Source organism: Aptenodytes patagonicus, chromosome 1 (genome assembly GCF_965638725.1).
Source record: "Aptenodytes patagonicus chromosome 1, bAptPat1.pri.cur, whole genome shotgun sequence".
In the NCBI taxonomy this organism is placed as follows: domain Eukaryota; kingdom Metazoa; phylum Chordata; class Aves; order Sphenisciformes; family Spheniscidae; genus Aptenodytes; species Aptenodytes patagonicus.
In genome coordinates, this window is record NC_134949.1 from 85,024,701 (window position 1) to 85,047,060 (window position 22,360).

At 44.2% G+C, this 22,360-nt stretch overlaps 1 protein-coding gene across 4 annotated transcripts; it reads left to right on the forward strand.

Annotated features, from left to right (window-relative positions):
- Nucleotides 1-10,502: 10,502 nt before the first annotated feature.
- Nucleotides 10,503-21,214, forward strand: LOC143163703 (uncharacterized). Of its 4 annotated transcripts, none has more exons than XM_076345482.1 (9): nt 10,505-10,711; nt 11,556-11,600; nt 13,200-13,244; nt 15,429-15,473; nt 16,702-16,740; nt 17,521-17,568; nt 18,399-18,446; nt 19,135-19,182; nt 19,422-21,214. In XM_076345482.1, coding segments are annotated over exons 1-9 (519 nt in total). In that variant the 5' UTR covers nt 10,505-10,512; the 3' UTR covers nt 19,424-21,214. The 4 variants fall into 4 exon arrangements, with proteins under 4 accessions (XP_076201616.1, XP_076201607.1, XP_076201597.1 ...); XM_076345473.1 differs by having other exon boundaries at nt 10,506-10,711; nt 18,396-18,446; XM_076345501.1 differs by lacking the exon at nt 17,521-17,568 and having other exon boundaries at nt 10,503-10,711; nt 18,396-18,446.
- Nucleotides 21,215-22,360: the final 1,146 nt, after the last annotated feature.

The following is a 22,360-nucleotide window of genomic DNA, read 5'->3' on the forward strand; positions in this document are numbered from 1 at the left end:
GGGAAGCAGCTGAAGCTCCCATGTTTTATTTGCAATTTAATCTGCAGTAACTGAAGAAGCCTGGAGCCTTTTCTGTAGCATGGAAGGACTATCAGAGTAGGAGTCTACTTCCACCTGAGACAAAGTGGATGGGTGCACTGAGAGATAATATACAATAATTACAATATTTTAAGAATGTCCATGCTATTGAGCATTCTCCAAAATAATCTCTACTGCTAGATGATGTAATAAACACAAGACATGTTAAAAGCTGTGAAGAGACTAAAACAGCTGTTGAAGGCTTCTCTTGTGCAGAGATTGCATACCATTCTTGCCCAAACCTCCTTTACCTCCTGGCATAAAAATTACACAAAAAAAAGAGAAAATTATGATCAAAATTTAACAATGAAGCAATCCCTTCATTAGGAAATCTCAGAGGGGTTCCTGAACATGTTGTGCTTCTGAACATGACTCATGGCTTAAGGCTGAAGCTCAATTTTCTTGATCCATTTGCCCTCAAAGTCCATTTAAGAACCTTATATATCTCACTTGCAGGGTTACTTTTTCCTGTCCACCAGCCTAAAACATCTTTTTAACCTACATCAAAAGATAGTCCACCCAGCTCCCAAATTCCTTAAGATCAGTGCAGTTAAGAACAACCATTGTCTGCCTTGCTTCCACATCCTGAGCTCCCTGAAATCTTCTGTTTCTGTAGTGTTAGGCACTTCTTTGGCCTCCCATTGGCCATACTTCACGTCTGCGTTCCTGCAAAACTGCTGTCCCTGGCTGGCTGTGCTGTCTCTAACTGCAGACTCCAACATTATCCAGTTCTAAGGCTTGATTCAGCAGTAGAAGTAACTCTCGGACCCTTGAGAGTTACTCGGGTTGCAGTAGGAGCTGGGTTAGTCCTTACCTGCCTGCCCCCCTCCTTCTGTGTTTAGGCATGACAGTGATTAGAGTTTTCTCAGCCCCGGCTGTACGGAGAGGACATGATTCAAAGACAGTTGGAAATTTAAGAACAAACTTCTATCATTCAGTGAAAACCACACACTTAAAAAATCTGCCTTGAAGTACCACCTTTTACACCATGTTCTTGAAGCCACATCCTTATATACATTCAGTTGAAAAAACCATATTTCTAAGCTGATTTCAGTGTGTGCTTTAATTATGGACTCTTAGTTCTTTCCTCATAACAATGGTCAAACTGCTCCACAGCTTTTTATCCAGACCTTGTGTAACTCAAAGCCAAAATGCCGACTTCTTTTTTTTACAGGATCAGCCCCCATGCTCATTCAATTGTGCTTGAATAGAAAGCCAGCTAATAAACAGCAAATAACAAAACACAGCCCCTAAAACTGAAATGGTGAAACACCCTAACACCCAACCTGAGATGGTAGGAAACGCATTTGAGGCAGAATGGCAGACATGTGTCCCTTGAATAATGTATAGATCTCAGCTCTGACGTCAGAGCACACCTGGCTGCGTGTTTTCTCCTTGGTCACCATTTCCCTTTTTAGCAAATGCATGTGCCTTAATAACTGACATTACAGAAATACATAAGGAGACGTGAGGTTTGTCCTGAGGTTTCAGGGTATTTCATAGTCCCCTGGCCTAAGAGTGGAGACTCATGCAGAAGTCTCTTCATCCTCCCTTGCTTCTTATTTTAAATCTCGGTGGTAACTTGGGCTGAGATGCAGCACCAAGAAAGATAAAAGTCCTGTGCAACTGTATAAAATGCGTTGTGTCTAAGAAGGGAGTAACAAATGGCAAGCCCAACCTGTCTACTACAACACGAGGATTCTGTAAATGCTAAAATGAGACACTTCCTCTTTCAACTCAGAAATGCAACCGGTGTTTTCCAGGCTAACAACCTGTGGCAAAGGCAAGCCTGTGAGCACAGCTCATATTGCATGTCTACCCCGCAGCAGAAAGGAGTGGAATAGGTGAGGAGTCCATACATGACCAAACACCCGGTGTAATCTGCAGGACCAGCAGGAGTCATAAAACCCCCTTCATTTGCCAGATTTTATGGAGAAGCCAGTTTGTGGTACGTCTGTTTTACAGATCTTGCTACTTACCCCCTTTTTTCAGACTTACTCTAGCTCTCCCCTCTTCAGGATAAAGATAAAGCCCATAAAGCCAAAAATTAGTCCAAGACACAGGCAAAAGCATGAGACTGGACGTTTAGCAAGTGGAAGGCAAGAAGGTGGGAATATTAGATGGGCAGTAGAAGAAAGTGCAAGGTAAGTGTCCTGGTTTCAGCAGGGATAGAGTTAATTTCCTGCCTAGTAGCTGGTACAGTGCTGTGTTTTGGATTTAGGGTGAGAACAATGTTGATAACACACCGAAGTTTTAGTTGTTGCTGTGTAGTGCTTACACTAGTCAAGGACTTTTCAGCTTCCCATGCTCTACCGACAGAGAAGGCTGGGGGTGCACGAGGGTCTGGGAGGGGGCACAGCCAGGAGAGCTGACCCAAACTGGCCAAAGGGATATTCCATACCATGTGACGTCATGCTCAGCATATAAACTGGGAGAAGATGAAGGAAGGGGGGGACACGTTCAGAGTGATGGCGTTTGTCTTCCCAAGTAACCGTTACGCGTGATGGAGCCCTGCTTTCCTGGGGATGGCTGAACACCTGCCTGCCGATGGGAAGCAGTGAATGAATTCCTTGTTTTGCTTTGCTTGCGTGCGCGGCTTTTGCTTTACCTGTTAAACTGTCTTTATCTCAACCCACGAGTTTTCTCACTTCTACCCTTCTGATTCTCTCCCCCATCCCACCGGGGGGGGGGGGGAGTGAGCGAGCGGCTGCGTGGTGCTTAGTTGCTGACCGAGGTTAAACCACGACAGTAAGGATAACACAAAGTAATCAGTGAGGTGTGAGAACCACGCGAGAAGAGGGACAATAGGTCACTGGTAAACAAGCACAGCAAGAAGGTGGTAGTTAATTAAATAAGATCTAGTTACCCGAGAAGTGGTTTCAGTGAAGAAGGACACTGGGGGTTAATAAACATGCATTTCCACTGTGTTTAATTCTCCCTTCATAATTTCATCTCCTTTCTCTCTAGAGGAAATTCCTTTGTCTTTTTCACTGCTTCCTCTCTGGGACTGCATCAGTTACATGACAGAAAAGCTGGAGACCAAGGACACCATGTCTGCTCAGAGTCTTATCTAGAAACACTAGCTTGCTCACCTTTTCATTCTCCGCAGCGCACACTGGCTGAAGCCCATGCCCCCTCTTACACAGGCTGTGCTGAGCACTCTGTGGTATCCCGCAACGGAGCTTGCACAGGGTCTATCAGATTCCAGTTTGAAGCCATATTCTGCAGATAGTGCTATTTACTAGTGTTGTGGTTTAACCTCAGCCAGCAACTGAGCACCACGCAGCCGCTCGCTCACTCCCCCCCCATGGGATGGGGGAGAGAATCAGAAGGGTAAAAGTGAGAAAACTCGTGGGTTGAGATAAAGACAGTTTAATAGGGAAAGCAAAAGCTGCGCACGCAAGCAAAGCAAAACAAGGAATTCATTCACTGCTTCCCATCGGCAGGCAGGTGTTCAGCCATCTCCAGGAAAGCAGGGCTCCGTCACGCGTAATGGTTACTTGGGAAGACAAACGCCATCACTCTGAACGTGTCCCCCCCTTCCTTCATCTTCCCCCAGCTTGATATGCTGAGCATGACGTCACATGGTATGGAATATCCCTTTGGCCAGTTTGGGTCAGCTCTCCTGGCTGTGCCCCCTCCCAGACCCCCGTGCACCCCCAGCCTTCTCTGTCGGTAGAGCATGGGAAGCTGAAAAGTCCTTGACTAGTGTAAGCACTGCTTAGCAACAACTAAAACTTCGGTGTGTTATCAACATTGTTCTCACCCTAAATCCAAAACACAGCACTGTACCAGCTACTGGGAAGGAAATTAACTCTATCCCTGCTGAAACCAGGACAACTAGTGTCTCCTTATTTTGGATTTCCATTAAAACGCTTCAGAACTTCTGTGTGGTTAATCCAGCATCTGGATTTTGGGGGTTTGTTTCTTTTCCTAAGAGTTGAGCAAATAGGCCTTGTAGTCTGTTACAGAGCATGAAGAAGAAACACTTTCTGGTAAGCAAAGAAACTGAGACCAGGCTTTGGCATCACAGTAAATCTGCCCTGAGGTCTTCTGGTGTCACATCAAAATATCCTTACTTTTTGCTGTTTGAAACCTCTTACAAGTATTGAAGGCTCAATTTTGTACTGCTAGACTTAATGCCAGATGAGTCATTATCTGACCTTTCATAGCTGGAAAAAAGCACTGGCTTAAATGCTGTCCCAGGTTGATTCATCAGAAATGTGACCTTGTGCACAACTCTGAACTGCTCCTTAACCCTGCAGGGCATGGGTCTGGTATTACTGACCACACAACTATCACCTCACGCTGTCTAGACCAGGAAAAGGTGTCTTCTAAAGAATATCTAGCTTTTAATTGAGACATTTTAATCACCCATAGTGTCTCATGCAGGCAAAGTCTGCCATGTTTAAAAGCATGTTATGCTGCTAATTAAGATAAGTCACTTGATTTCTAGCAGTTGCTTTTCCCAAGGCAGAGAGACAACTCCTTCCTGATGAGTAGAATTAGAAGGTAGTTCTGTGAAGATGCTCACCTGTGTGGATTCATGGATGTTGTCCTGGTTTCAGCTGGGATAGAGTTAATTTTCTTCCTAGTAGCTGGTACAGTGCTGTGTTTTGGATTTAGGGTGAGAACAATGTTGGTAACACACCGATGTTTTAGTTGTTGCTAAGTAGTGCTTATACCAGTCCAGGACTTTTCAGCTTCCCATGCCCTGCCAGCGAGAAGCTGGGAGGGGGCACAGCCAGGACAGCTGACCCAAACTGGCCAAAGGGGTGTTCCACACCATATGGCGTCATGCTCAGTATATAAACTGGGGGGGGTTAGCTGGGGGGGGGCAGAGGTGACCGCTGCTCAGGGACTGGCTGGGCATTGGTCAGCGAGTAGTGAGCAATTGCATTGTTTATTTTTGCATATTTGTTATAAGCATTCATCTTATTGGTTTAACGGTCGCTGGTCACAATGTTGATTAATTTACTCTCAAAGTGGTCGTGCTTGCTCTCAAAGTTGTGTTATGTAAAACCTTACTTGCTGTATACGTTCCCTGTTGTGCTGTCTGTCACCTCTGGGAGCTGGATCAAGGACATCATTTTGCTGCACTGTGTAACACTACTGGTTTATGATGTGATAAAATTTTTGGTCGTGAGACTGATTTTTGTATTTCTACTTCTGTATTTGTACTCAGTATTGCCGTCATCTCCATACCTTGGGAGTCACTTTTCGAAACTGTTAATAATTACACCTTTTACCTTTTCTCCTCGGGGAACCAATCCATGGGGGAGACAGTGGGGGGACACACCTTCCCCCGCTCCTTCACCTTCCCTTTCTCCTTCAGGCGAGTTACAACAGCTCTTGAATATTTTTAATATCCTGGGGATATTCAAACCAGCATGGTCCTATTGCTATGTCTCCTGAATGTGGTTCAGGTCATGGTCTTGTTCAGGGTTAAACAATTATTTAAGAATACCATCCAGGGATCAATCCCGGCGACAGGCACTGTGGCTACTCAAGCCCCATTGACAGGCACTGCGGCTACTACAACCCCCACAACAGGCATTGTGGCTACTCAAACCCTGGCAGCAGGCACCACAACTACTCCAGCCCCCACGACAGGCATTGCAGCTACTCAAACCCTAGCGACAGGCACTACGGCTGAACCAGAGAACCAAACCATGCCAGTATCAGTCGGCCCTATACACAAGAAGAAATACACAAGAAAATCAACTTGTTTAGTAAGGGATGAAGATGAACCAGGGCCATCACGAGAACAGGAGCAGGAAGAGGCAGAACCCATTAATGAGGCGGTGACCACCCGATCCCTATCCCTGAGAGAGCTGCAAGATATGCGAAAAGATTTCTGTCATCGTCCAGGCGAGCACGTTGTCACCTGGCTGCTTTGATGCTGGGATAACGGGGCCCGTAGCCTGGAATTAGAGGGTAAAGAAGTCAAGCAGCTGGGATCCCTTTCCAGGGAAGGGGGCATTGACAAAGCGATTGAAAAGGGACACAAGCCCTCAGCCTCTGGAGGCGACTCCCATCAGGGGTGAAGGAAAGGTGTCCCTTCAAGGAAGATGTTATATGTCACCCAGGCAAGTGGATCACCATGAAGAGAGGTATCCAGTACCTGAGGGAATTAGCCATGCTGGAGGCGATCTATGATGACCTAGACAATGAGCAGCTATCCAAAGACCCAGATGAAGTTAAGTGCACACGACCCATGTGGCGGAAGTTTGTACAGAGCGCACCATCGTCATATGCCAACTTATTGGCAGTAATGACTTGGAAAGACGGAAAGGAACAAACGGTGGATGAATTGGCTGGCCAACTCCAGCAATATGAAGAAAGACTCTCTTCCTCCCTCATCTTGGCTGTGGAGAAACTGTCCCGGTAGGTCCAGCAACTCAAAGAGGATAGGTCCTACTCTCCACCTGTACGGAGCAGTATCTCAGCCATTAGGAGTAAGTGTCCCTGTGCTCAAGAGAGAGGATGTAGTGGATATACACCACGGACCACCCTATGGTTTTACCTGCGTGACCACGGAGAGGACATGAGGAAGTGGGATGGAAAACCTACCGCAGCCCTAGAGGCACGGGTACGTGAGTTGCAAGGAAAAACAATCACAAAAGGGGGTTCTTCCAGGAAAATTGCTGCTCCAGTTTCCAGTGGGCAGTTCCCCAGAGTAGAAGGGCTGGTCTTACGTCTGATCTTAATGAAGAGACTTCTGACTCGTATTTACAGGAAATGAGAAGCGAATACTATGACCAGGACTAGAGGGGCCCTGCCTCCAGCCAGGGGGAGGAAAGGGACAGCCAAGTTTACTGGACTGTGTGGATTCGATGGCCTGGCACATCAGACCCACAGGAGTATTAAGGCTCTAGTGGACACAGGTGCACAGTGTACCCTAATGCCATCAAGCCACAAAGGGGCAGAACCCATCTGTATTTCTGGAGTGACGGGGGGATCCCAACAGCTAACTGTATCGGAGGCTGAAGTGAGCCTAACTGGGAATGGGTGGCAGAAGCACCCCATTGTGACTGGCCCAGATGCTCCGTGCATCCTTGGCACAGACTACCTCAGGAGAGGGTATTTCAAGGACCCAAAAGGGTGGGCTTTTGGTATAGCTGCCTTGGAGACAGAGGAAATTAAACAGCTGTCCACCTTGCCCGGTCTCTCAGAGGACCCTTCTGTTGTGGGGTTGCTGAGAGTCGAAGAACAACAAGTGCCAATCGCCACCACAACGGTGCACCGGCGGCAATATCGCACCAACCGAGACTCCCTGATACCCATCCATAAGCTGATTCATCGACTGGAGAGCCAAGGAGTGATCAGCAAGACTCGCTCACCCTTTAACAGTCCCATATGGCCAGTGTGAAAGTCTAATGGAGAGTGGAGACTGACAGTAGACTATCGTGGCCTGAACAAAGTCACGCTGCCGCTGAGCGCTGCTGTGCCGGACGTGCTAGAACTTCAATACGAACTGGAGTCAAAGGCAGCCAAGTGGTATGCCACAGTTGATATTGCTAATGCGTTTTTCTCAATCCCTTTGGCAGCAGAGTGCAGGCCACAGTTTGCTTTCACTCGGAGGGGCGTCCAGTACACCTGGAACCGACTGCCCCAGGGGTAGAAACACAGCCCCACCATTTGCCATGGACTGATGCAGACTGCACTGGCACAGGGTGAAGCTCCGGAACACCGGCAATTAAACAGGCTGAGCGGTTAAAGCCTCTCTGGTATGGAGGACGATGGTTGAAATATGAATATGGGGAGGCCTGGCAGGTTGATTATATCACACTCCCACAAACCCGCCAAGGCAAGCGCCACGTGCTTACAATGGTGGAGGCAACCACCGGATGGCTGGAAACTTATCCCGTGCCCCATGCCACTGCCCGGAACACTATCCTGGGCCTTGAAAAGCAAGTCCTGTGGTGACATGGCACCCCAGAAAGAATGGAGTCAGACAATGGGACTCATTTCTGAAACAAGCTCATAGACACCTGGGCCAAAGATCACGGCATTGAGTGGGTGTATCACATCCCCTATCATGCACCAGCCTCTGGGAAAATTGAACGATACAATTGACTGCTAAAGACCACACTGAGAGCAACGGGTGGTGGGACATTCAAACATTGGGATACACATTTAGCAAAGGCCACCTGGTTGGTTAACACAAGGGGATCTGCCAATTGAGCTGGCCCTGCCCAGTCAGAACTTTTATGTACTGTAGAAGGGGACAAAGTCCCTGTAGCGCACGTAAAAAATATGCTGGGGAAGACAGTCTGGGTTATTCCTGCCTCGGGCAAAGGCAAACCCACCCGTGGGATTGCTTTTGCTCAAGGACCTGGGTGCACTTGGTGGGTGATGTGGGAGGATGGAGAAGTCCGATGTGTACCTCAAGGGGATTTGATTTTGGGTGAGAATAGCCAATGAATTAAATTGTATGATGTTAATTACTATGTAATACTGTATTTCATCACTTCTGTGGTGGCTATATGCCATATCAACAGTATCACAGTAAGAATCATCCAGATTAATGAAGAATGAACTTTGATGAAACCGAGCAAAGTGCAGTGATGATAGAACCAGACAAGTGCAGCAGTGATGGGACCAAAACTGGCTTCAGCATGCAACAATCCAACACCACACAGTCTCTCCTGCCCTGAAGGACTGTTATGACAGATGGAGCCCAAACTCATGGACTAAATGAACTCAATGAACATTTTATAGGGATGGTCCATAGACTAAGGGGATGATATCTGTGTGTGTATATAAAAATACAGGAAAAGTGGTGGTGATTAATTGGGATGTATTGGAAAGTGTGGGACCTGGGCATGACATAGATGGTATAGAATAAGGGGTGGATACTGTCCTGGTTTCGGCTGGGATAGAGTTAATTTCCTTCCTAGTAGCTGGTACAGTGCTGTGTTTTGGATTTAGGATGAGAATAATGTTGATAACACACCGATGTTTTAGTTGTTGCTGTGTAGTGCTTACACCATTCAAGGACTTTTCAGCTTCCCATGCCCTGCCAGCGAGAAGCTGGGAGGGGGCACAGCCAGGACAGCTGACCCAAACTGGCCAAAGGGATATTCCATACCAGAGGACGTCATGCTCAGTATATAAACTGGGGGGAGTTGGCTGGGGGGGTGGTGACTGCTGCTTGGGAGCTGGCTGGGCATCGGTCAGCAGGTGGTGAGCAATTGCATTGTGCATCACTTGTTTTGTATATTCTTTTGTCATTATTATTATTATTATTATTTTCCTTTCCTTTTCTGTCCTATTAAACTGTCTTTATCTCAACCCACAATTTTTTTTTTTTTTCCAATTCTCTCCCCCATACCACTGTGGGGGAGAGTGAGCGAACAGCTGTGTGGTGTTCAGCTGCCTAACAGGTTAAACCACAAGAGTCCTTTTGGTGCCCAACATGGGGCCTGAAGGGTTGAGGTAACGACAGGTCTGACCAGAGCGTGTTAAGGCAAATTTGTTATAAGCATTCATCTTATTGGTTTAACGGTCGCTGGTCACAATGTTGATTAATTTACTCTCAAAGTGGTCATGCTTGCTCTCAAAGTTGTGTTATGTAAAACCTTACTTGCTGTATATGTTCCCTGTTGTGCTGTCTGTCACCTCTGGGAGCTGGATCAAGGACATCATTTTGCTGCACTGTGTAACTACTGGTTTATGATGTGATAAAATTTTTGGTCGTGAGACTGATTTTTGTATTTGTACTTCACAAAGTACCACAACAGATGTCTAACAGGGGGTCTAGGCACACTGCAGCAGACGTCTCGTGAGATGTTCACAGTTTGGGAAGAGAGTCACAGAATCATAGACTATCTATGAGCAATTCCCTTGAATTCAATGGGGCTGCTTACAAACGTAAAGGCAGAGGGATCAAATCCGGATGATCTAGACAGGGTCTTTAAAAGAAATGGGAAGGAAGCTTGGAATTGTGGTGTGATGAAGGCTGATTTCTTCCTTTTCCTCTAGAAAATAGCAAAAAAGCTGGTTTTATTTCAGGCCAATATAATAACGTGCAAAGGAGTTACTTAAAAATAAAGAACCATCCAGAAAACTTCACAGGTCCTCCCAAGCTGGGATTATAAGGAAACGTATTAAATTCTGTTAGATGAGCTTACAGCACGCAAAAAATCCCTACCCGTGCTTTCAGGGGTGCTGGCCCTTCGTCGGGCCTGGCGCAGCAGCTGGAAATACCAAAGCCGAGACTAAGCTGAGAGCAGCTCCCTCGAACGGCACCAGGCGGGTGGGTGCCCGGCGCGGGCAGGGCCAGCCCGGCCGGGCACACCCGGCTCTCGCCTCCCCCCGTTTCAGAAGGGCCCGGTCCCCCACCCCGGGGCGGGGGAGAGGACCGATGGAGCGGGCGGGAGCCGAGCGCTGCCCCCGGGCTACGCTTTTGCAAGCCCGTAAAATGCGGGAATGCGTTTCTGGGCGGCCCCGGCGTGCTCAGCCTGTCCCCCCTCCGCCCCGCCTTCCCCCGGCTGCTCCTCAAGTAGCCGCGGGGCCGTGCTCCCCCGCCGGGCTCCCGCAGCGGGCAGGCCGCGGACCATGCCGAGGGAAGCGCTGCTCCTCCTGGCCTGGCTGGCCCCGCTGCTGGCCTTCCCCACCGCGGCGCCAGGTAACCGGGGACCGTCCCTGCGGGGTGGGCTGAGGTGGCGCGACCGGCCTGTGGGACCCCGCTCAGCATGCCTAAGGGGCAGCCCGCCATTTGGGTAGACGCAGGCTGGCGTGTACCCAGCAGCCGCGCCCAGTGCGTGTGTGCCGGCAGCAAGGCAAGGGCGTACTGACCGTCCGGCATGATGGGTTTTGTTTGCGTAGAGCATCTTTCCCCCAGACAACCGTATTTGGGGGGGGTCTCACAGCCTTGGACCATGTTTTGCTACGGGCTCTTCCCTGGCATCTCTGTCTAAACGGGTTTGTTTGCAGGTTGTGGCTTGCTGTGCTCCGTGCCTCCCTGCCCCCAAGTTGAGATAAATGTTGCAGAAGCTGAATCCTGTTTCCTAAGACGAAAACTGCACAGGAGTTTTTTCTAGCGCACATACCAGGTGCTGAAAGCAGCTCTGAGCAAGGTCAGGCTGGACGGGGCTCTGAGCAAACTGATCTAGTTGGAGATGTCCCTGCCCATTGCAGGGGGGTGGGACTAGATGACCTTTAGAGGTCCCTTCCAACCCAAACCATCCTATGATTCTACGATAACACAAGTGCAGTGCAGAGACCCCAAGATGCTGTTGGGAAGCAATGATGGAAAATTCAGCTGGTCTTATCACTGTGTACACCTGCAACCTCTAGAGATCAAAATAACTCTTAGGGACCCACAGCTGAACGTCTTTCAAGACAGTGGAGAGTGCTGGGTTACTCAGATACATGCTATTCGCTGTGGAGATTAAAACTCCCAGAAAGTGTTTCATGTCCTTCGAGTGTACAGGAGATATTTAATTGTTTCTCATAATTACTGTCCCCAGATCTCACAGCTTCTTACCTGGAGGGCACAACCACAGAAGCTACTGGTGAGTTTTTTTTTCCCCATAGCCAACTACAGAAGGAACGGACACCCAGGCCAGGAGCCCCTAGGGAGCCATGTGGAGGGGTGGTTTATGTACGGCATTGCATGCTGGCTCACATGACACTGCTTAAAACCCCTTTTTAAGCAGTGTAAACTTCCTACTATGAAAATTAACTCTAAAAATGGGGACAACTGATAACTAGAATGCTTTCTAGCATATGTCAGCCCCTAGGGTATATATTTCAATGAGTTTGAATGGATATTATTGACAGAAACTTCAGAACTGATTCTTAACAGAAGAAAAATGTTCTTCAAAAAATGGGATGCAGCTCCCTCTCTGAGCCCTGCTTGCTTTTAATCCAGGCTACTCACATGCCTTCCATGACTGTCATACAATTTTTAATATATTTATCAACACTCATTTTGCACATGGGTACTGGCACACACAAAGGCTTTGTATCTTGCCAAGAGTCACACAGGAATTCAGTGACAAAACAGGCACTGGAACTTAGTTCTCCCAAATTCTACACCAGGGCTTTAACCAATAGCCATCTGCTCTGTAAAGCCCATAGGAGTTGAAACAAAAATATTTATTACTGAAGTCAGCAGTTAAGACTGTGACTGAAGAGAAGGAGCCAGCTTGCTGAGGAAAATGAAAATAATTATATGTAGTCACACATAAATTCATAAAATACAGTTTTACTTTTTTAATATATGGAACTTTTCCTATAGAAATATTCCAAGTACATTACAGTCTGTATGTTAATTGTTGCAAGTGAAAAGTGGTCTCCTGGTTTAATTATCTCAGTCTGAGCCCCAGACAGAGTATCTGAAGCCAATAACCATTTTTCTTTTGAGTGTTGGCCTTAATGTTTTCACAGTACAATGTGAGCATTCATGAACGACTTCTGACAGAAGCCAGCTGGGCAGGATGGGCACCGATGCACAGAATTCTCGGTTCTGCAGCAACCCCTGTTCTTTATGCCTAGACCCATCCAAGGAGTTTCTTGACTTCTTTTCCTTTCTAGATCTTGCTTGGGTTTCACTACCTTTTATTTGACATTGCAATTGGCTCCAGGTCTCAACTGCATCTCATGGGTGTAGCGGGCAGCTGTGTGGATTTCTTCTTATATAGTGGAAGTAACATCCTAGACATGTGCTGAGTCTTGTTTTATTTTGTTTTAGATTTTAAGTTAGGTCAGGTTAGTATCCAGTGTAGTTAAAAGTCTTTAAAAATGCCCAAGAGAAGCAACACAATATTCTAGAAATTGGATATGTAAGAGATTTGATTGCGTATGGTTTGATCCTGCTGTGCTCTTTGCAGGATTGATTCATACAATGTATACTGTCACTTAGTATAGATCAAGAGACTTGAGTAATGTAAATCACACCGCTTCCCAGAGGAATGCTGTCACTAGAAACTAACTCTTTAGAAATACGTTCATAGGCAAAATTTCCCTTTGTTCGTTTAATCTCATTTAGTACTCACCACACATGATGAGAGTATGAAACGTCTGATAGATGTAATTAAGATAAATTTAATAATTTTTTTCTAAAGTGTTTCCAACTGGTGTTGAGTCTTTCTCTTTCTTTGTTTCACCAGGTTTCACCCAATCTTTTACCGAGGAAGGAATAACAAAGATATTTGGTGAGTTTCCACCTAAATTACAACATTATTTAATTTCCTAGAAACATGGGATCCCATGGAAGCGTGCTAATGCCTCTAAAATATCCCAGTGTTAGTGATATTAAAGGAAAAGCACAGCTATGAAATGATGGATCTTCTCCTTCCCCTGTTTGGAAAAAGAACATTAAAATCTTGCACTTAGGAATAATGAATTTCCACTATCAAAAAAGTGAGGTTTTGAATAAAAGACTTCTTTCCAGTTTTCCAACTGGGTTATAGGTTTTTAATAAAAGCTAGTTTAGTGTATCCCGCATTTCAGCTCTTCTGTAGAAGAAATAAGTACAGAAAAAAGGGAGTCCATATCTGAGCTGTCCTCATTCTTCTCTAAAAACATGCAGTAGTTCAATTCCTAACCTGTAACATATTCATTAATAGCAATATGCATTTCTCTGGTAATGCTGCTTCTACTTATTCTTTTCTAAGAAAGTTTTCCACTACCCTCTGGTAGTTTGCTATAGGTATATTACATTACTTTTTCCTTTGGTTTAATCTAACTGTACTCTGCATCTTCCGTACTGTCAGGAAATTTGTTCTTTTAGAGATGACATTGTTATGGTTCAGCTGTCCACCTGGAGATTGCTCATTTTTTTGGAAATAAGAAATATTTATCAAAGGCTTTCTCTAAATCTACACAGGAAAAGAAAAAGGAGCTTCTTGTAGCTGTGTCTCTATCTACTTTGTTCATTGTCAGTGACGACATTAGAGAAATTGTCAGGAAAAAAATAAAGTATAAGGAAATAGAAAAAAATATTTGCACGCATTTAAAAATAATCTTTAGAACAACAGGGAGAAGTTTTTTTTTGAAATCTGTGTCTCTTTCTTTCATACTTTGCTTTTCGACTAACACTGGCAAGTGCACGAGACTAGAAAGAATGTAACTAATTTGTCTGCTTTAATTAGCTTTCCTAAATATCACCTTTCACAGTGAAGACTCAGCTGGAAAGGCAACAGATGAATTCATGTCATCCTTCTTTTCTTCAAAACCCTTCTTAACCTTGGTATCTGTTATCTCTACCTGATCAATTGTTACAAGTCAGACAAACTGATTTTTTTTCAAAAAGTGTAAGCCTATTCTTCCATTTGCCAATGGCCTAAGGAGTAAATTAAAATTACTTTAAAGTGGATTAGTTCAGTTTTAAAGTGTGGTATTAAAGAGTGAAGAATATATGCATCATTGAATCCAGTGATCCTAAAATAAGACGTAATTTCTATTTTAATTTTGTTCCCACATAGCTTTGCCAGGGCTTTGCACTCCCTCCCTGAAGCCCCCCTGCTAGCCCAGCCCAGGGCTCCCCCCACAGCTTTATTTACACATTTCAGTATGTTTCAGGGCAGTTTTAGGGCTTTTTTTTAATACTTTTTGTTGCTGTGCTGACACACTTTAGTTCCACCCTGCAGCAGTTGTTCCCTTCTGGCTTTTGGTGTGATTGCAGGTTAGTCTGAGATAGCGTGTTACACTGAAATGCCTCCTTAGATGGTTTTAAAGCATTTTTAGGAAAAAGGTATCCTACGTAAAAGAATAGCGGTAATCAACAGTTATTTCTGGCAATACGTATTTGTAATGTTTTCTTTTTGTCTAGCTGAACTCACCTTTGACCCAAATGGAGATAAGCTCAGTGAATATCCTGCAACTTAAATATTTCTTTCATGTTATATTTTTTCTTTTGGTGTGCCGCACAAGACCCTTCTGTTTTCAGAAAGGGGCTACCTGTTAGCCACGGTCTGTGACTGATTCGTTAAAGCTCTTGATTGATTATTGGAGCATCAGCTGCAACTCCAGCTTTCCTTTTTGCATTTTTTTTCCCCATTTGGATCAGTTCTCTGGCCTGTGTCACAGCACAGTGTCTCAGATAATTCAGGTATCACAACTGAAAGGCGAACATTTTCTGGTACAGAACAAGAAGGAGCCAAAGCTTATTGCAGAGGTAATAGCTTGCACAAACTGGCATTGCTGCTGCAATACCAGCGGTGCAGTGGAGCATCTCTTAGATGTCATATTTTCCCAGTAGCCCAGATATTTTGACCTTGCTCCATGGGCACACAGCCCAGCAGCTGGCCACATGTGCCTAAGGGTTTGTAGGTGTTGGAGAGCAGCTAGTTGAGCACAGCTGGCCTAAATATACTCTCTTGTATTCATTGCTGCAGGTGAAGTGACCAGCAGTGGAAGCAGAGGCAGGAGGAGTGAATACAGTAAGTTAGTCTTGCTACTTTTGAAGTACCTAACTCTTGTTACTGTGATACATATCCCTGTGATTCCTGCATGAAAGACTGTAGCTCCCATTGTATGGGAGGTTGCAGGGGCCACAGAGAGACTAAGATCCAGGCTGTTAAAGGTGTGTAGATTTTGCTTTGGGACCCCAAGCTGTGTTTTCATACCAGAAAACTGGGGGAAAAACAGCTTCAACCCAAGTCACCGATTAATGCTCTTTAGATTGCTTTCTCTCTTTACCACCAGAGTCCTCTGTGCTTAATTTTGAAGGCCTTAGTCCTATTAAATCTTACTTCTTTAATAATACTGCCAGTATCCCTCCAGTTCTGACTTACACTCCCTTTGCCATGCCAACTGTGTCCTCCCTCCACACCTCCCTTACTGCGGCGTCCTCTACCACTGGTTATCTTCTTTCTTTTCAACATCTGATTAAAAAAGCACCCCAAGAAGATGCAATATTCTACATGAAATAGGTCAGATGTATTATTAAAATTGGTAAATTGCCACGCCAACAAAAATAGCCCTGAATTCAGCTTTTCCATGACCTTGATGGTTCAGTGGTTGCTCTTCTGCTTCATAGAATTCATGTTTTTGTGCATTCTCATGCAACCTGCACAAATCCTGCTCATCTAGCCCTTGACTATGGCTCTCCTGCCCTTGCTCTTGCATTTGTGCTTGTGTAGCATGACCCCAAAACTTCATGTCCTGGATCCCCAATCCAGGGGAAATCTAAAACGTTCACAGTTGGTCAGCGTGCTCACAGCTTCCTTTGTGTGCTGTGGGGAGCGAGTGCCTTCTGGTGGGATGTGTACCTGGAGGAGACCACCTGGAGTGCAGTTTCCCTGTCTCGTCACGCAACACTTGTGAAGTTGGCCAAAAGTGTTGAGAAATCTGAGGGTTTTAGCTCCCGCCAGCAATATTACTTTTCAATCTGCTCAACAGCAAGTAAAATATTTAATACTCTTTCCTTGGTAGTACGGATTTCAAAGAGGGGCTGAGGTGATGGGGAGGAGAGGCCGGTGGATCAGGATCCTGTTGTTTTCCTCTTTCTCTTCGACGTCTGACTTGAGTGGTTCTTCCACAGAATGAAACTTGAACCTCAGTGCGTTTCTTGTGGGCTGAGGTGTCTTCTAAAGCCTTTAGAAAAGTTTGCCTTTTAAAATATGCCAATATTATTTTTAGTAATTATATACTTTTTTTTTAAAATAGTTGAATACGACTCTGTCACAGAGGAAGACTACATGACTGGTATGTCCAGGGAGCTCCATTTCTTTTACCTTTCTGCCTGCAAATGTCTTCAGCCAACAGCCTCACAGTTACCCTCTCTCACACACACCTCGGATTCCTACAGTGTGTGATGGCCTGTAGAGAGAAGAAGGAAGATTTTATGGTCATCACCGGCTTCTTAGCCTATTCCTTTGTGAAGTATAATGAGAGGCAGAAGGACTGAGGGTTTTTATTGTTTCTGGAGGTAGTTATTTTTAGTATGCTATATTAGGCTGGAAATAGGAGAAATAGCTAAGTTTTTATCCATTTCCTTTCTCCAGCTGTAAATATACTATGGAAATGAAATAAATGTAAGCGGAACCCCAAACCCCTGTTTAACAGTATCCAAATAACTTTCTCATTTGGCACATTTTTCATTTTTTGTCTGTTGTATTGCCAGTATTTCACTAAGCTTTATTCTTGTCATAGATTGTTCAAGCCTGCAGCAGATAGAAGTTACGTATATAAAACATAAGCAAAGGGAAAAAGTATCTGTGGGCACTTATTTTAAGAAGGCAAAAATAGCACAGTCTGTTTTACATATGAGATAAACGGCCAGCTTTGCATGAAAAACTTACCAGTTACCAGTTACTGATATTGCTGGGAGAGGGTGCAGGAAATTCAGCTAGCTTGCTACTTCTGCTTCCTCTGCTTAGTGCAGCCAGCCCTACACTACCCTGTGGTGGCAATTTACAAAGAGTTTTGCTGAAAAGGATGCGAAACATACATTTCCATAGAGTACTGATTTTTCTTTTTCTGTAGGTGAGCCCAGCATCATTTCCACTGAGCAATATGTGCAGAAGAGAACATGTAAGAAGTTTCCTCTTTAGTTTTCTTTAGCTTATAAATGGTAATGTTTGTGTCTTTATTAGACTATGTGAAAAGTTTATTTTTCAGGCACATTCTAAAGAACTATAAGCATGAAAATGCTGGAGAGAGTGCTTGTGATTGTGGGGACTTTTTTAAATCCACAGATATTTCTTTACACTGAACGAGCATCAAGCAGTAGGTTTTGCCTCAATAACTTAATAAAGATATTCATGAGGCCTGTAACTCTTTTCTGAGGAAAACATGGCAAGGATAGGTATTTTTGCTGTGATATTAAACAATAGCGCCTAATAAAATAGCTCCATGGTTCATAAGGAATGTACCCGATATTCTGGTAATAGAAATAATAAGCAGTTGTCTTAATATCATGTATGGAGGCCTCCTGGCTGTGTTAGGATTCTGATCTAAATTCAGGACAAGGGAAACCATCCATAAAGCATCAACAATTAAGGTGTGGGCTATCTCCAGAGAATAAACAAACGTTGCAAGGGATGCGGCCAATGCACAGCAATCCCAGGATTCCTGATTTTACCATTGTAGGACATCATAGCTGCATCTTCCTTCTTCCCTGCAACCGCAGCGTAGTTGGAGAGCCGTCAGGTCCTGTATGCCAGTGGCAGGTGGTACATGCAGTGTGCCAGTTACCAACACTGCTTGGCCTCTGGATCACTTTTTTTTGGGTACCTCATACCCAGTTTGGAAGCAGAAAGACCAACTGAATTGTAGAGTGATTTGTTATAAAGAACTGGCTTTACTGGTTTCAGTTTTTTGCTTGTCTTTTGTTTTTTAACATCTTTTCCTTATGCCAGCAGTTGAGCACAGCATCAGTTTGAATGAAGGATCTGTGATTGGGGATCCACGTGAGTTTTCATTTCTGGTTTTTTTTTTCTTTTCTGCCCCACTACAGTGAAAATCCTGCTCTTCTTTTTATACAGATGTTACCTTATCTGTGTTCTTCAGGGTCTTGATCAATTTGGAGATCCCAGATCTTCATGACCTAGACACAGTGCTCTGTTGCCTAATTAAAAAAAAAAGCAACTTTCTCCCACTGCTAGAAGTTTATGAAGTTGTGTGTGCACGAGGAAGGGCAGAATTGTTACCTTGAGTTCATATCCAGGTCCTGGCTCATTAGTGACTGGGCTCAGTCTGCCACATCTGATCGGACATGTCTGGATCTGGAACTCGATCTAAACCTTCATTTTAAAATGTAGGGTTATGTCTGCTTCTGAGGGTGATTTGTTTGGATGGAAAGAAAAGCATAAGGTGTCTTTGGGTAGATTAAAATTACCTAGGATTGCTTGTTGCATGGCTGCTTTTTTAGGTAATAAACCCTTTTAGTTGAAAAGGTAGCCTGGGCTCTTCCAGAGCATCCTATTTTTGCGCTTCCCCTTCAGTGTTCTTTCGCAACTACCCTGATCTGTACCAACCTGTCGGGCATCACTGTGTCCTGCTTGGCAGATCAAGGCATGGGGCTGTATTGTTATCTTCACTGGGTGTGTGTAGGGGGGTAACGTCCAGCAGTGCGACCCTTCTGATGTCTTGTTACAGAGGGATCCATCTATCGAGAGGAAGATGCCGGAGGAAAAGATCAGCCTTGTAAGTGAACACTTTTTGTAGGCATCCAAACTAAGATAACTATGCATTTTATCTGCACTTTTTTTTTAAAGAACCTTTGTTATGAGACAGTAAGGCAAAGGGGATTAGCAGATACCCATAGTGTCTCCCAACAGATGGATCAGTCCCTTAGTGTTACATCATGCTGGGACGGTTGAGAGCTGACCTACCTCAGGACCTCATGATTTGATATCCAACTCTTTTCTTCTCTTCCCATATAGAAAGACATGCATAGAGTGAAGAAACCTGGTCATCAGCTGGCGATTTCAGCTTCATCACAGGAACATTTGATTCTTAAAGTACAGAATTTCCTTTGAATCCTCTTTGTGTTATTGTTAGAATCTGGATTGCAATAAATCAGCATCAATGTTTGCCCTGCCATGCTGTAGTGCCTTAATTTTATTCTTCAGTAAGAGGACCAAAAGACAAAGAACCCTGGCTGCTTGGCTGGTCTTAGAGGTCAAGTTCCCTGCAAGCAGAAAAAGACGCTCTGTCCACATCCGTGCTAGGTGTGATAACAAGGTGTTGTGGGCTGGAAATATTTCTGCTGATTGTTGAAGAGCAACATAATGGACCATACAAAGCCCCAAATTTGAAATAAAATAAACTAGCAAAACCAAAACAAAAATCACTTTTGAAAGCTCTGCGGAAAGCCTTCAGAAAACCGCTTCATTTTTGAGTCTGTCTCATCATTCTTTTCCTGGCTGGCTTGGCGAGTCAAAGATGAATGGGGATGGAAAGCTACAGCTCTGGTTGATGCAGCACAATTGGCTTCTCGTATACCACCAAAACAGCGATTGCTTCAGCTCCCCAGAGAGAGATTAAATGTGTTGGGACCCTGAAGAGCATTGCCTGACCTGTCTCCTTCAGTGCCCCATCTGATTTGGTTTTCTAGCATGGCTTACTTTGCTACATGAGGAGGAACTGAATTGTGGTTCTAGATAGCAAAAAGGACCAAAAGAGGTTATGCACAAGAGAAAGCCTTTGGGGCTGTAGGCTGCAAAAGTAGGTGTTTCGAGCTGTAAGAGAATTTCATCCTCTTTAGGAACAGCAACAGAAGAGGAATGGGTGGGCAGATAGAGTATGGAAGAAGATAGTAAAATCTTTTAAGATGCCAAGATGCTACACACTGCATGGTGGTCTGGTGGCTGTGAGTAAAGGCTGTCACAGGTTCTGTGACAGATCTGTTGGCTTTGTTTTCGGATGTACAAATCACCAAAAATGCCCCCTGAATCTGTGATGTAAGTGTTTCTAAAACTCGGGCTTTCACATGCTCCAAGTCTCACCGTCCCTCTATAAAATGAGTGGCAAACTTCTTCACAAATTCACTGTCATCAACTTGGATAAGCTTTAATTAAATCTTAGAAAAAGTCTCTTTTGGACGGGGCCCTTCTCTGCTTTGAGTTGGTGATGACATTCCTCATTTAGGGCTGTGTTGTCAGTCGACTGGTCCGTATCTATCAGTGGTAACGTACTTTTGCTATACAGCAGGCTGTGTACAAGGGCAGATAGTACACCTACCTACCCTGTTGGTATGCTCTCTCACTTAGTGGCCAAAAGCAGGTACGGAGGGAAGAAAATAAGGACGGGGCAATTATGCACTGATACTACCTCTGGTCCTACCTCCCAGCTTTCAGCAATCTGTTAATTAGTGACTTTCCATATCAAGATTTGCATATTAGCGTCTACTAATCCTCCAAGGAGTTTCAAGAATTTATCTAATTCTCTTGCGTGAATGTAAGTTTTGGGGTTGTACAACATCCTGTAACTGCGTGTTTGACAAATAAACAACAGGGGAAAAGTTCCTGCTCTTCCTTATTTTGGCCCTGCCACCTGACAAATTAATATATGCTAGAATTGCTAACCAGAAATGTCCTATGCTATCCCTGTAATACAAGTGGTTTTAGACCTGTATCTTTTTTTCACCTGGCCACAGCTATTTCAGAGCTGATCAGTGTATGATTGTTTTTCTTGATGTGCATCTCTGCATTTTTCAATAAAGAATGAATGACTATCTGCTGTTTTATTGTCTAGTTACTTAGTATTTCTCAACTGTTCACAGTCCGCTTTTGTTTTTATGGTCCTAAAGAATTCATCATCAGTAGATTTTTGCACCCTCCCCTGTACCCATTTTTCAAGACCATTCATGAGTATGTAAAACACAACAGGCTATAGCAAAGTTCCTTTTAGGACATAAATGGTCACCTTCATCTTTTGTGAAAGTGAACAATTTACTTCTCCTCTTTATTTCTTATTCTTAACTAGACAATAATACAGAAAAGGACCTTTTTTAGCATTTTTCTTCTCTTTGGGGCACTCCGAAAGATTTCCTTGTAAACATTTTAAAACATCCAAAAATATTATGTAGATCAGATCACCCTTGCCTATATACAGAGTTCCAGCACATTGATGAGCCATGATTGCCCTTGTTGACAGTCCTTGTTAGCTCTTCTCCCTACATCATATTAAAATCTCATCAACTAATGCTTCAGTTTGAGACAGGTCTCCTGTTGTCTCCCTCATTAAGAAAAGTTCTGCTGTAGGAGCTTCCTTAACCTCCACAATACAGGCCAAGAGTTTCTTTGCTTTTTTTTTTTTGCCACACTTCTGTCTTTTTTGAATGTTTTCTTTAAAAAAGCATAATCAATTGGCCCTACAGACCCTCAGGTAGGATTCCTGACTCTTAAGCTTGAAAAAAAATCATCAGGTGATTTCTATGCCATGGGTATGGCATATTCCTGAGTTTTTCTTCCTCCAGATTTTAATTGTGTTTTTGTAACCTATTTGCCAAAGTATGCCTTCTTTTCTACTTTGTTTGCTTGGACAGGTTTTAAACTTTTCGCAGGGTTGCTTATTACTATTATTATTATTATATTGCTTATTGCTTATTTCTCTTTACTGGAGTGCTTGGCCTTCCATACTTTAGGAAGGAAAAAATTAGGAGAGAATCTTTTTGAAATATTTTCCTTGAGCCTTGCCCTGATTGCTTTTTTAAAATGCCCATGCTGCTTTTCAAGTATTTAATCACTTTAGTTGATGGTATTAATTTCATTGTACCTCCTCTATGCAGTTCTTCCTGAAAGTCAGCATCAATGTAGAGGATTTTGGAGCGATGATGAATTTGAGTACACTATGGTCATTATTCCAGAGTGGCTTTTCA